The sequence below is a fragment of the Ochlerotatus camptorhynchus genome, unplaced genomic scaffold (genome assembly GCF_037179485.1).
Source record: "Ochlerotatus camptorhynchus isolate MF236.1 unplaced genomic scaffold, CSIRO-AGI_Acam_v1.1 ptg000202l, whole genome shotgun sequence".
In the NCBI taxonomy this organism is placed as follows: domain Eukaryota; kingdom Metazoa; phylum Arthropoda; class Insecta; order Diptera; family Culicidae; genus Ochlerotatus; species Ochlerotatus camptorhynchus.
In genome coordinates this window covers 1441064-1453939 of record NW_027040692.1, presented here as the reverse complement: position 1 = coordinate 1453939, position 12876 = coordinate 1441064, and the positions used below count along the sequence as shown (strand labels likewise).

The following is a 12876-nucleotide window of genomic DNA, read 5'->3' as shown; positions in this document are numbered from 1 at the left end:
TTCCTGATCGACGTTTAAAACTTCTAAAACTACGTTTTGCCCAGTGGCCAATCTTGCCACAGATTGCGCACTTCGTTTGTTTTGCTGGACATTCATTGCTACCCTGAGTGTGGCCTCGACCTCCACAACTATAACAAACAAACCTTCCACTTGGCTGATTCCGAAAAATATTCGTACCAGGATATTTAGCAACACGTTGTTCGGAATGTGACTTACTTCGAAATGTACGACGAAACGGTCGAGAAACAGCATTTACTTCATATTCTTGTCTGGGTTGCAACCCAGGTTTTCCAAACTTTTTAGACTGCTGAAGCGACTCGGCCATACTTGTGCTCAACGCTACAACTTCGTCCAGACTACAATCTTTCTGCAACAGTTTGGTACGCAAATCGTCGGAAAAGCATCCTTGTGCAATACGATCAGCAATCAACTCATCCACTACAAACTGGTGGTAGCTGCACCCACCTAGTCACTTGTTTCCTTAGCCGCATGACAATATCGGTAAATCTCTCATCTGAATTTTGCACAATTTGATGAAAAGATGTCTTTCATATGTTTTACGGCGGAATGGCTCGAAATAGTCGTCCAGACATTTAACTGCAACATTGAAATACGGTGGGTCCGCAGTAACGTGGTGTACATGGTTAACTCCTGGAAGATAACGGAGCAAATCCTGTAGCCCGGGTCCTCCCAAATAGGCCAGCTGGGCTCGCATTTCGAATTGCGAATCAATGCTTTGCGCTAAGAAAAATGACTCCAAATCATTCTTCCAAAATTCCCACTCAGACGGTAGGCGACTGGCTTCTAATTTCACATCAAATGGTTTAATTCGCGAGGCAGCCATCCTGTAAAACAATATTAAAGTACCTACGCTCTTAAATATTGAAAACATGTTAAGGGCTTACATTTTACTTCAAAACTTGCACTCCAGTGTTACATGGACGCAAGAGGAATGATACGGCAGTATTTTAAAAATCAATTAATCATAGCTAAATAAATGTATCCATGATGAGCCTTCATGAGATTTATAGTTATCAACCATTCAAGGTGATACGGCACATCATGCAACAAGGTGATACGGCACATCATGCAACAAGGTGATACGGCACATCATGGGTGGTCTAACCAGATCTCCCCAAAATAGTGATCCGAACAAACGGTCGAAATCTCCGCGAGACGCAGAGACAACGGTCGAGATCGGTGGACAGCCGGAGGAGTAACCGATGGACGGGCTCGGGCTAATCAGAGCCATGAATAGCTTTGGGCCCCTCCCTAGGTGGCTGGCACAGCTCGACGCCATCATTGAGTTCACGAGCATGCGGAACAACATCGCGAAGGACCTAAATCAGGCCTTGCGACAGCTCCGCGCAACCGTGAACGAGGCCCAGGACGACCACGAGCGGCTTAGGAAGCGACTAGAGGTTGCCGAGAGGGCAGAACAGAAGCAGCCGAAGTCTACCCAGACGGACGCCTTCAACTTCGCGGGCAACAACACGATGGCCAACGAGGCCCTCCACTTTGCCGTGACGCAGGGACAGAAGCGCGATCGGCCCTCACCCTCGCCAGTAAAGGGCGCGGCACGCCCTAAGAGACGGAAAGTCTCTGCGCAGGTGGTGTGCGTGGCGGTGGCCCATCACTGCAACAGTGGACGATCCGCAGAAGAGGACTGAAATAGTGAATGGAAAATCAGTTGAGACAAATAGCGGCTCCAAGCAGGGTGGGAAGCAGGGCGGTAAGAAGGGCGCTCCCCCGAAACTCCCGAAACCCCCGGACAAAACTGCCCCCAAGAGCAGCTCTGCCCGGAACAGGAACAAGACGAAGGGCGAGGCTTTCATCTTTAAGACGGAAGCGTCGAAATACGCGGAAGTTTTGAAGAAGTTGAGAACGGACGAGCGTCTTGCGGAGATGGGCAGCAACGTGAGGGGCATCAGGCGCAATCGTACTGGCGAGATGCTCCTGGTGCTCAAGCGCGGCGCTAAAGACCAGGGGCCAACCTACCAGAAACTGGCAAAGGAGGTCGTTGGTAATGGGGTGCAGGTGAAGTCACTAGGCCCGACGATCACCATCCAAGTCAAGGACCTGGACGAAGTGACGGAGGCGATCGAGATAGTCACGGCGCTCAGGGAGCAGTGTCAAGTCGAGGTACCACAAACAGCGATTACCTTGATGAAGGGACTGTTTTCCACCCAAGTGGCTACCGTCAAGCTCTCGGCAGCTGATGCCAGAAAGAGGGTAGCCACAGGGAGGGTGCGAGTGGACTGGTCGGTTTGCCCCGTGAGTATTCCCCGACCGGTTACAGCTTGCTTTAGGAACTTCGGCCAGGGCCATATGGCTCGGGACTGCAAGAACACCGACAGAAGCAAGCTGTGCAGATGGTGCGGCTTGGAGGGTTATAAGGCACGAGGTTGCCAAAAGCCGCCGAGGTGCACTATATGCGCGGAGAAAGGGAAATCCCCTACCAACCACATGGCAGGTGGCCCACGCTGCCCATGGGCCAAGAGTAATGCTGCCCCGGCCAAGAGCAATGCTCAGCCATGTTCGAGGTAGCGCAGTTGAACCTGAACCACTGCTCGGCTGCCCAGCAACTGCTATGGCAATCGGCAGCGGAATGGGGAGCGGATGTCGCAATCATCTCCGACCCGTACCGCGTCCCAACCGGCAACGGGAATTGGGTCACGGACGCGTTGGGGATGGCGGCGATATGCACGATGGGGAGCTTCCCCATTCAGGAGGTAGTCGTGTCCAACTCGAGCGAGGGATTCGTGATCGCCAGGGTTAATGGAGTATATTTAAGTAGCTGTTATGCTCCGCCCAGGTGGTCTTTCGAGCAGTTCTCGCAGATGGTGCACTGAAACAAATCGACATGTACCGTTTACTGGATCCATCTTATAACATAGCAATGTCAGCAGATTTATTCATTCTATGTGATGATTGATAGATTCCATTGTATTATCACTTTAAAACTATGACTGCGATATGGAATGATTTCTATCGTAATTTCACATACTTTGTACTTGATAATACTTTGCTTCGAACTTGGCTTCGAACGTGGTTAGCGATAGGTAAAAAGTATATGAATATTGTCTGATATATTTCATGGTGAAAAATTGTTGATATGTCATGTTGATATATGTGGGAACAGACATCTAGAAAGTAATGGAAAATCATATAAGTTTGCATTATTAGATAATTCAGTACAATATACCTGTTTTCATGATGAATATTGCTCACTAAAAGATATATCTTATAAGATAATCATGTATATTTTATTGAAATTGCTTTTAACGATTTTTGACGTTTGTTGATATGTCACGTGTAAACAGACATGTAGAAACTATTGGACTGTCATTTAACTTTGCAGTATAGGAAAACATGTATATCTCATATCTCATTGGAATAGCTTCCTTTGATTTTTGAGGTTTAAAGATTGTAAACAGATTTATCCCAATCATTATATAGTCATATAGATTTGCCTTTTAAGAAATCCAACAGCAAACATTTGTTTTGGCATGTTTTTCTGGGATGAATATCGCTCAAAATAAAATACATCTTACATGATTGCTCTTCATAAATTATTGAAACAATTTTCAACGATGTTATCGTACACCAAGTCGTACACTCATTAAAATGATTGTTGATATTGTAAATATTGCTAACAACAATGATACTGTATTGAATAATCTTTGTTTGTTATTGTTTCATAAGATAAGGGGTTCCGGAAAAGAATGTATTGAGATTGAAAAAAAAATTATTCTATTGCAATATTTACTTTGCTGTGATTCTAATTGTAAGCCTTCTACACAGCTAATTCAGATTCCAGCCCTAGTACTCGAACTTCATGAACCAGTTCCATCAACTCATATAATTTAGTCGTTGTTTTATTGCACACAGGCGCATTAAGAAAGATTTGAACAAACGACACCACCGAAACGGAACATAAACTTGTCAGTGCTATTTGTCTTCACTCTAGCAAAACGAGCATAAAGTTGCACTACATTCCATGTCGGGAGAGCTGTTCTTACTTCATGCTAATTGAACGAGCTCAATCTTGAAGTCAGCCGTGGCCCAGTGGAATCGAGCGCAGAAACCGAAAGCATCACACCTCAACAGTTCTTGATCGAATCCCAAATCAGCTACAATAAAAAAAAGACACAACTGTGAAAGCTCCCACTGCCTGATGTTTATTTTTCGATTTATTTTTAGAAATCGATTAAATATATGTGTCAAAAGAAGAAGTAAATTTCATGTGATTTTCACATAAACTTTACTTCGATTGATTTATGACACATATATTATATTGTGGTGAAACGTAAAGCTTATGCTTATGGGTTTCAAATCCATTTCAGTTAATTATTATAATTTGACTGATTTTCATTTATCATATGACGATCACATAAAAGTTACCAAATTATCAGCATTGTAAATGCATCAGATATTCATATAGAATTTACCTGACACATTTTCAATCATATCATTTTCAATGGATTATCTTATAGCGCAAATTTATTAGATTTCCACATAACAGGAATATGTCAAATTGGTTCAGTGTGGACAGATTCACTGTGGTACTTATCGGCCTAAGACCGGTGGTCATTGCGGGCGACTTCAACCCATGGGCGGTGGAGTGGGGCAGCCACCACACCAACCAGAGAGGATGCATCCTACTGGAGACAATGGCCAAACTGGACATTGTACTAGCCAACACCGGCTCGGTCAGTACCTACAGAAGGAATGGTGCGGAATCCGTCATCGACGTGACTTACTGCAGCCCGTGTTTGGAGGGCAACCTACACTGGAGGGTCGATGAGGGTTACACCCATAGTGACCATCAGGCGATTCGGTACAGTGTGGAGCCAGGTGAGAGGCGAGTGGCAGGAGGAAATCCTTCCTGCGCTCGAGGCTGGCGGACGTCGTTCTTCGAGAAAGAGGTCTTCGGCGAAGCACTGAGGCGGAAGCGAATAACCCCGGATCCGACGGGGGAAGAACTGGTAGTAGCGCTGACAAGGGCGTGCGATACAACCATGCCTATGAGAGCCTATCCCAGGCATGGCCATAGACCGGTGTACTGGTGGAGCGAGTCGATTGCTATCCTTAGGGCGTTTTGCCTCCATGCGAGAAGGAGGATGCAACGAGCTCGTACGACCGAATCACGAGAGGAACGCCGCGTCGCTCTTCGAGCGGCTAAGGCGGCCCTCAACAAAGAGATCGCCAGACGCAAGCGTGCGTGCTTTGACAGTTTATGCCAAAGAACTAACATGAACCCATGGGGGATGCTCACAAAGTGGTCATGGCCAAAACCCGTGGCGTGGCGGCACCCCCGGAGAGATCGTCGGCGATGCTGGCGTCGATCGTTGGGTTCTTGTTTCCACATAGGGACGTAGACTCCTGGCCGCGAATCCCAGTCGCGGATCAGGGAGAAGTGTCTAGAGTGACAAACAAAGAACTGAGTGATATTGCCAAGTCGCTGGTGGTGAGCAAGGCCTCAGGCCCAGATGGAATCCCGGTTGTGGCTCTAAGGGCGGCCGTTGCGGAAAATCCAGGCATGTTCCGTTCTGTTTTTCAGACCTGTCTGGACGTAGGCATCTTCCCAGATGCGTGGAAGCAGCAGAGGCTGGTGCTGCTCCCGAAGCCAGGAAAACCCCCTGGGGACCCGTCAGCATACAGACCCATTTGTTTGTTGGACACAACTGGTAAACTGGTTGAGAGGGTCATCCTCAACAAGTTGTCGGCTTACACCGAAGGTGTAGACGGCCTGTCAAGCAGCCAGTACGGGTTCCGTAAAGGCAGATCTACGGTGGAAGCTATCCGCGACGTCATCCAGACGGCAGCGGTGGTCCACCGGAAACGAAGGGGTATTCGTTACTGCGCTGTGGTAACTCTAGACGTGAAGAACGCGTTCAACAGCGCGTGCTGGGGGGCGATAACCCGCTCGCTACATCAAGTCCGAATTCCCGTAGGGCTGTACATAATTCTCGAAAGCTACTTCCAGAATCGTGTGTTGAAGTACGACACAGAAGAAGGCGAAAAATGCGTTAGAGTCACCGCAGGAGTGCCACAAGGCTCCATCCTGGGCCCGGTGTTATGGAACGTCATGTACGACGAAGTGTTGAGGATAAGATTCCCTGTAGGTGTGAAAATTGTAGGTTTTGCCGACGATGTCACGCTGGTAGCCTACGGGGAATCCCTCAAGGAGGTAGAGCTGACAGCGGCACACTGCGTCAAGCTTGTGGAGGAATGGATGAGATCCAGGAAACTGGAGCTTGCCCATCACAAGACGGAAGTGGTCGTAGTCAACAATCGCATGTCAGTACAGCATGCGACGTTGACAGTCGGCCGAAGCACAATTATGTTTGTGCGCTCTCTGAAACTCTTGGGGGTTATGCTCGATGATGCCACGTCGAGTACGCCTGCAAGAGAACGTCTATGGCTGTGGGGGCATTATCCCGCATGATGTCAAACAGCTCGGCAGTGAGTGCCAGTAAGCGCAGGCTCCTCGCTGGGGTCGTAGTATCTAGCCTCAGATACGGCTACCGATATCGGCTGCGCAAATCTCGGCAAAAAAAGTTTCACTGAGATATCAGCAAACATTTCATTTGTTTGCTGAGATTCAGCTAAGCATTATCCGAGACTCAGCAATGAAATGTCACTTTTGCTGAGATCTGTGTGTGTGTGAGTGAAACTTATTTTGCCGAGATTTGCACAGCCGAGCTCGGTAGAAAAAACTAAGTGTGTACTGTCACAGCCGGAAATTAGAGAGTACACACAGGCTAATGTGCTTGAGGGTGGCCAGTGCATACCGCACCATCTCGAGGGAGGCCGTCTGTGTCATAGCAGGGATGATGCCAATCGACCTCATCATCAAGGAGGACGTGGTGTGCTATGACACGAGGACCCTTCGAGGGGTGCGCAACAACGCGCGAGCGGTGTCGATTGCGAGATGGCAGTCGGAGTGGAAAAACTCCATAAAGGGGAGGTGGACCTACCGCTTGATACCTTCCGTATCAAGCTGGGTCAACAGGTGCCACGGGGAAGTAAACTTCCACCTGACACAGTTCCTGTCAGGCCATGGCTGGTTTAGGAGTTACTTGCATAGGTTCGGACATGCAAGTACTCCCATCTGCTCCGCGTGCGCTGTTGTCGAAGAGACGGCCGAACACGTTATGTTCGCCTGTCCACGCTTCAAGCCAGTAATGAGCGTTATGCTAGCGATATGCGGAGCGGATACCAGTCCGGATAACATCGTCCCTATGATGTGTGGTACCACCGAGAACTGGAGCGCGATGGTGACTGCGGTCACCCACATAGTTTCGGAACTACAACGACAGTGGCGTGCCGAGCAGCAGTTGCCTACTGCCCGACTAGATCGATAGAGTATTGCTAGAGAAGTGCCATAGCGCTATAGCGGCCCCTCCCACGAAGTAATGCCTTCGGGCGGTTCCGGGGAGATTAAGGGCCAAGCGCGCAGGGTAAGGTTTAGTGGTACGTTACGGGATGTAAGATCTACCACCGATTCCTAGTCCTGACTACTTCAAACTAGGGGAACAGGATTTTTCAGCAATCAAAGGAACACATCTTAGTCCTTGTTATTTTTTATGCCTTGTTGATAGTGACAAGACTCGGCTTTGTCCACCGAGGATGATCTTGAAACAAGGAAAAAATGAGTTAGTCTTCATCTATGTGATTCCTAATCTTCTGTTCGTTGTTCCCTAGTTTGAAGTGGTTAAGACTAGGGTTCTGATGCATGGTCATTAACGTTGTTATTCCTGAATTTTGTTGCTAAGGAATACAATTTTGACTGACAAAGGGGCGCGTCTTTGGAGGGTGTTTCAACACTCCGAAGGGTACAAATAGCGGAACCTTTCAATTAGAGTTGGATCCTTGCGATAAATGCGAGAATGACAACTGTAAAAAAATCGAATACTTCATCATTTCTCAATAGTGACATGCACTCAACTAAGGACACGGGATATACTACAATAGATCAAATTACTGGTCGCAGTGGTATTAGGTCCCGAACAGAGGAAAAAAAAAGGTTTAGTGGGTCGGGAATGCAATTCTCCCATCCCTACACCCTGCATTAGAATCGATCGATATTTTGAACCACCCTAATGTGAATGCTTACATGCGTATAGAACCGGGCTGGATCATTTCAAGCAAGCTCCTGACATTATCAATGCCTGATGATCATTAAAACATCTTCTATTTGTTTTCTTATTTATCCGTTCTTTGTTTTTCATCAATTTTTGTGTTTCTTTTTTTGACGGGGAGGGGGTGATTTTGGTTACACATTTCGATACTCTACCTTGTTAATAGTCTACTCAAGCATTTCTAATGGCTACTACCTTAACTGCATCTGACAGTATCTTGAACACAACATTTAGAAGGCTTAACTAGCTCAAACAAAGATAGTAATAAATATTTACATGATTGTTACCTGTTTCTAACGTGAGGTGAGTTCCTGCACATTAATCCCCCATCTCATTAAGGGCTGTCATCATCTTGATAACATTAAAAGTGCCAACGTTTCAGCTTACAACTATGAACGCCACAATTTGTCTTTATTTATCGGTCAGTGCCACCATTATCATCGGAGAAACATCGCTTTAGTAACGTATTTGCATATTCAATCTGTTCCTGAAATGAAGCCCATTGTTAAAGCTCGCATTAAAATTATCCAAATATAATCCCAAAACCTACCAAACACTCCTCCTTCCCGTTGTTCAGCTTCAGCACCAGTTCCAACTTTTCCTTCAGCTGCAAACTCGACTCCTGACTCCGGCGGACTGCTTCATCACTCTCCGTGAGCACATTCAGCGTAGACAGTGCCGTTTCCAGCTTGGGTTCAAATTGTTTCGATGGTTTTACGGCGGCCACCACCCGTTCCACCGCATTCAGTATGATAAATTCATCCCTCACGGTTGCGAATTCCGTGCACAGGTTGGACATTAGGAACGACGATTTGATGCGGAGCTTTTCGTTATCGGTCTGAATGCATCCAAGAATACACTCCAGCCCTCCAAGGTCGATGAACGCCGCCAAAGAAGGTTCGTGGTGTCGAACCATGCAGGAGATGGCGTGCATGGCTTGGCTTGCTACCGCCGGTTCATCCGATAAAAGCTCGACTGTCCGAGGCAATGTGTTCGCTTCCAGCAGCTGCTGCTGACAGTAGGGGTTGTTTTGGGCTAGTTCTGCTATCAGCCGAAGTGTTCCCGCGCGAACGTCCGAATTCGGTGAATCGAGACCTGGATTTATGATGACATTACCGCCCACTTTGAAGAAGTCTAGAAAAAGGTTAAATTGCGATTGGAATTTTGCGGTGGCAAAGCAAGTAATTGATCTGACTTCCTACCATTGGCAGCATCAATGTCCTGTACAAAATCAATGATGATCTCAATGGCTTGCGCTTTGTCCTCCTCGTCCGTGCTAGGATCCATGAGAGTTTTCATGGCTTTTTCAATCTCCTCGACCACATCCAGTGTAAGCGATTTGAGAGCCTGCTCCAGAAATCGACGACGTTCCTCGTCCAATGGCTGGACGTGTGACTCATGGGGAGCATCTTCCGCTTGTGTTGCTTCCATCGCAAATTTCAACAGACCCTAAGGACTTTGCATGAGTATTCAATCTTTAATCCTCCCATGTCTTCTTACCTGCATATTTCGAGGCTGCCTCGGCTGGTCCGGATTATCTCCTCCGCTGGCCATTTTTACAGTTCTGATTTTCAAGGTTTTCACCAAATCTGGGCAATAGAATGTTCACCTTCACGGAACCTCACGATCGTCTTCTACACACAATCCAACCTCGTGTCGCCTGTGTCACTCTCAGCTGCGTTGTGCGACTCAACAAAACAGTTTTTTATAAACATTGCACATTATGCTATCGAGAACTCTCTCGAACCATCGCGAGCATGATTCTTGTTGGAAATGTATGCTGCAGTGTAACATCACCTAAACTGAACCGGTTCGAATCGGTTCCTCGCACACCCCTACCTAGCATTTATGTTGGAGAAACGTCATAAGGCGTAAACAGATCGCTGTGATTGGATCTTTCCCAGTAATTTCTTCCAATAAAATCAGATTTTCTTATTAAAATATTGATCCAAAATGGCATTTGATGCTCCTGCCCACGACGATGGACCCGGGTTCGTTGGCATTCGTTTCTGTCAGGAATGGTAAGTTGGTTTAAAATCCAAGAATTATGTTCCACCGCTAATCATTACCCGCAGCAACAACATGTTATACCCGAAGGAAGACAAAGAAAACAAAGTGCTGCTGTACGCCTGCCGAAACTGCGACTACAAACAGGAAGCCGATTCGAACTGCATCTACGTGAACAAAATTATGCACGAAATTGAGTAAGTCCAGAGAATTGCGCGCGGCGTGCAGCATAACCTCAATTGTCATATCCTTCCAGCGAACTGACCCACATCGTACCGGACGTGATATCTGATCCGACGCTGCCCCGAACGGAGGAACACGCCTGTCCCAAATGTACCCACCGCGAGGCGGTATTCTTTCAGGCACAGACACGACGAGCTGAAGAGGAAATGAGACTGTACTACGTTTGTACGAATCCGGGTTGTTGCCACCGTTGGACCGAGTAAGCGGTGGTCGGTCAGAACGAGGCGGCTGGACGTGGACGAGGTACATTCATCTGGAGTATTTAATTGTCATGTAGTTCGATTATTGGAACGGTTAAAAACTTCGGCTGATGGCCGATAAGGGATCAGGCTTTGGAAACCAATTTTATGAGAAAGCCCTCCGGTTGTCCACAAGGTATTTTTGATGACAATTCTGACATCTACTTCAAGAAAGAGACCGGTACTTAGGTGGTTGACCGTTTCTGTTAAAATTATAAACAAATCTTCTTTTATTACATTTTTGAAAATTAAACCCTCTATTTTCACGCTCTTTGGCGGCTTCCGGTTACATAAAATCTGAGAAACATCAAATACCCTTCAATATGGGTCCATAGGTATTTTTGTAATCGTGTTGACGTCTATTATATACGTTGCTATCATCCTCCACTGATGCTTGAATGGTGTGCACCCTGTGCACCACATTCTTCGACCGGCACATTGCCGCAAAATAGTTCTGTAAACCACATTTTCGACAGACTCTTCCGAAAGCGGGACACGACCGTTTCGTGTGCTTTCTTCCGCACTTATTGCACTGGAAAACGTCTTTTTCTTCAGGTAGATTGCTGCTCAGCTTTTTCTTCATGGTTTTCATCATGTCCACTTTCACTTCTCCGGCTAGTGCCTTTGATTGCATCGTCGTCAGTTCGAAATTGCGACACAACTCAACAGTTTTTTTTGCAGTGTCAAATCATCATTCAACAACTGCGGCACTAGGTTTGTGTATTTGACTCCGATTATGATTCTATCTTTCACCAGAGAATCATGAAGCACACTGAATGAGCATTTTTTCGCCTGCTCTTTCACTCTGGTAAGAAAACTGTCAAACTGTTCTTCTTCACTCTGCACAATTCGGTTAAAGTTATATCAACGTTATCGTTCGCACGATACGTTCGAACGATATAACTTGGTGTGAAGTATTCTTCAAACCTTGCTTTTATCACTTCTACGTCGTTTTCTTCTTCAGGACGTAGACCAATTGTGTCATAGATCCGCACACAATGACGCGTTCATCTAGATAAAATTGATAAATTGCAGATTTTTAGCGATGGGCCCAACCTTAGATCCATAGGCCAACATTAGAGCCATTTCCCCTATAATAGCCTGGATCATAACCTACAAAATGTCAACGTTGGCCGTTTTGTGTGAAAATCAGCGTGCGGTGCTATTACAGTATCTTCCCGCTCATCTGACACTAGATAATCTGGACACTATTAATCCGAAAAAAATCGGATTGAAAAATAACAACATGCATTTGGATATATCACTATTGACCGTGTATCCAAATGAACAACGGAAATCAATCGAGGTTCTGTGGAACCATTATTTTTGAATAAAAAACTATGGTCTTCTACAGTTTCTTGCAGATCTACAATCGTTTTTCGTTCCAATTTTAACTGTACATAGTAGTCAGCTGCAAAATTTACTTTTTTGAGTTCACTGACGGCGTATCTTCAAATGATTCAGTGATGGCGTGAACTCCAATTGGCCCTCATTTAAATTCAGAAAAATGTGTAAACTGCTTACTCTGCATCCGTGCTTCCAGGAATTCGAAAAGCCTCCGGGCGGAAGTGGTCGGAAAATAACTTTTTCGTTGCAAGCGCATGGACCACCGACGAACTTGAACTCCACGCGAGAAGAAAATTTTCTGTATTTCGGACAATTCAGCATCCTTAGGAAAATTGTGAAAAGATTTTCGCTTGGTAACACCTTGTTTATTCGCGCACCAATAAAACTCACACTTGCAGTCCATGTTTTGATCGGTTTTACTTTGCTCGGTTCGAGCTTCGTAGTTGGAGGAGATCTGAATGCTCGCCATGTTCCGTCAGGCCTACCAGCAGAACCAGAACGGTCGTCTGCTGTTCGACCACTCACAGCATGAGCTGTACTCCATTTGTTTTTCGGATGAACCAACATTCATCTCACCGGCGGGCAACCCATCGACGCTAGACCTGCTCTTGACAAATCTCTATGAACATTTCAAATGGTCCTATCTGCTTTGATCGATTCTCTTCATCGACTTTCTCTTTTGTTAATAACTCAGCTGCAAAACCTTTCCCTGTTGTATTTGACGTTTTGGACGCTAGATAAGAACCTCCTTTATTAAACTATGTGGTAGAATTAGCGCGAAATCTGTTTACATAGCAGTGGTTATGAAAAGAGAAAGTCGATGAAGAGAATCGATCAAAGCAGATAGGACCATTTGAAATGTTCATCGAGAAATATCGGCTTGTCCAAGCCGG

The 12876-nt window shown here is 46.1% G+C and overlaps 2 protein-coding genes across 3 annotated transcripts; one reads left to right on the top strand and one right to left on the bottom strand.

Annotated features, from left to right (window-relative positions):
- Nucleotides 1–8500: 8500 nt before the first annotated feature.
- On the bottom strand, nucleotides 8501–9828 carry LOC135702862 (hsp70-binding protein 1-like). Of its 2 annotated transcripts, none has more exons than XM_065223905.1 (4): nucleotides 9648–9828; nucleotides 9350–9596; nucleotides 8698–9281; nucleotides 8501–8628 (listed from the first exon to the last, which is right to left on the bottom strand). In XM_065223905.1, the coding sequence occupies exons 1-4, from the start codon at nucleotides 9699–9701 to the stop codon at nucleotides 8563–8565; spliced, it is 951 nt and encodes a 316-aa protein (XP_065079977.1). In that variant the 5' UTR covers nucleotides 9702–9828; the 3' UTR covers nucleotides 8501–8562. The 2 variants fall into 2 exon arrangements, with proteins under 2 accessions (XP_065079977.1, XP_065079976.1); XM_065223904.1 differs by having other exon boundaries at nucleotides 8503–8634; nucleotides 9648–9826.
- Nucleotides 9829–10032: 204 nt separating this feature from the next.
- LOC135702861 (DNA-directed RNA polymerase II subunit RPB9) lies at nucleotides 10033–10728 on the top strand. Its single transcript, XM_065223903.1, has 3 exons — nucleotides 10033–10168; nucleotides 10223–10351; nucleotides 10411–10728. Exons 1-3 carry the CDS (start codon nucleotides 10101–10103, stop codon nucleotides 10598–10600), a joined length of 387 nt encoding a protein of 128 aa, XP_065079975.1. The 5' UTR covers nucleotides 10033–10100; the 3' UTR covers nucleotides 10601–10728.
- The last annotated feature ends 2148 nt before the right edge of the window (nucleotides 10729–12876 follow it).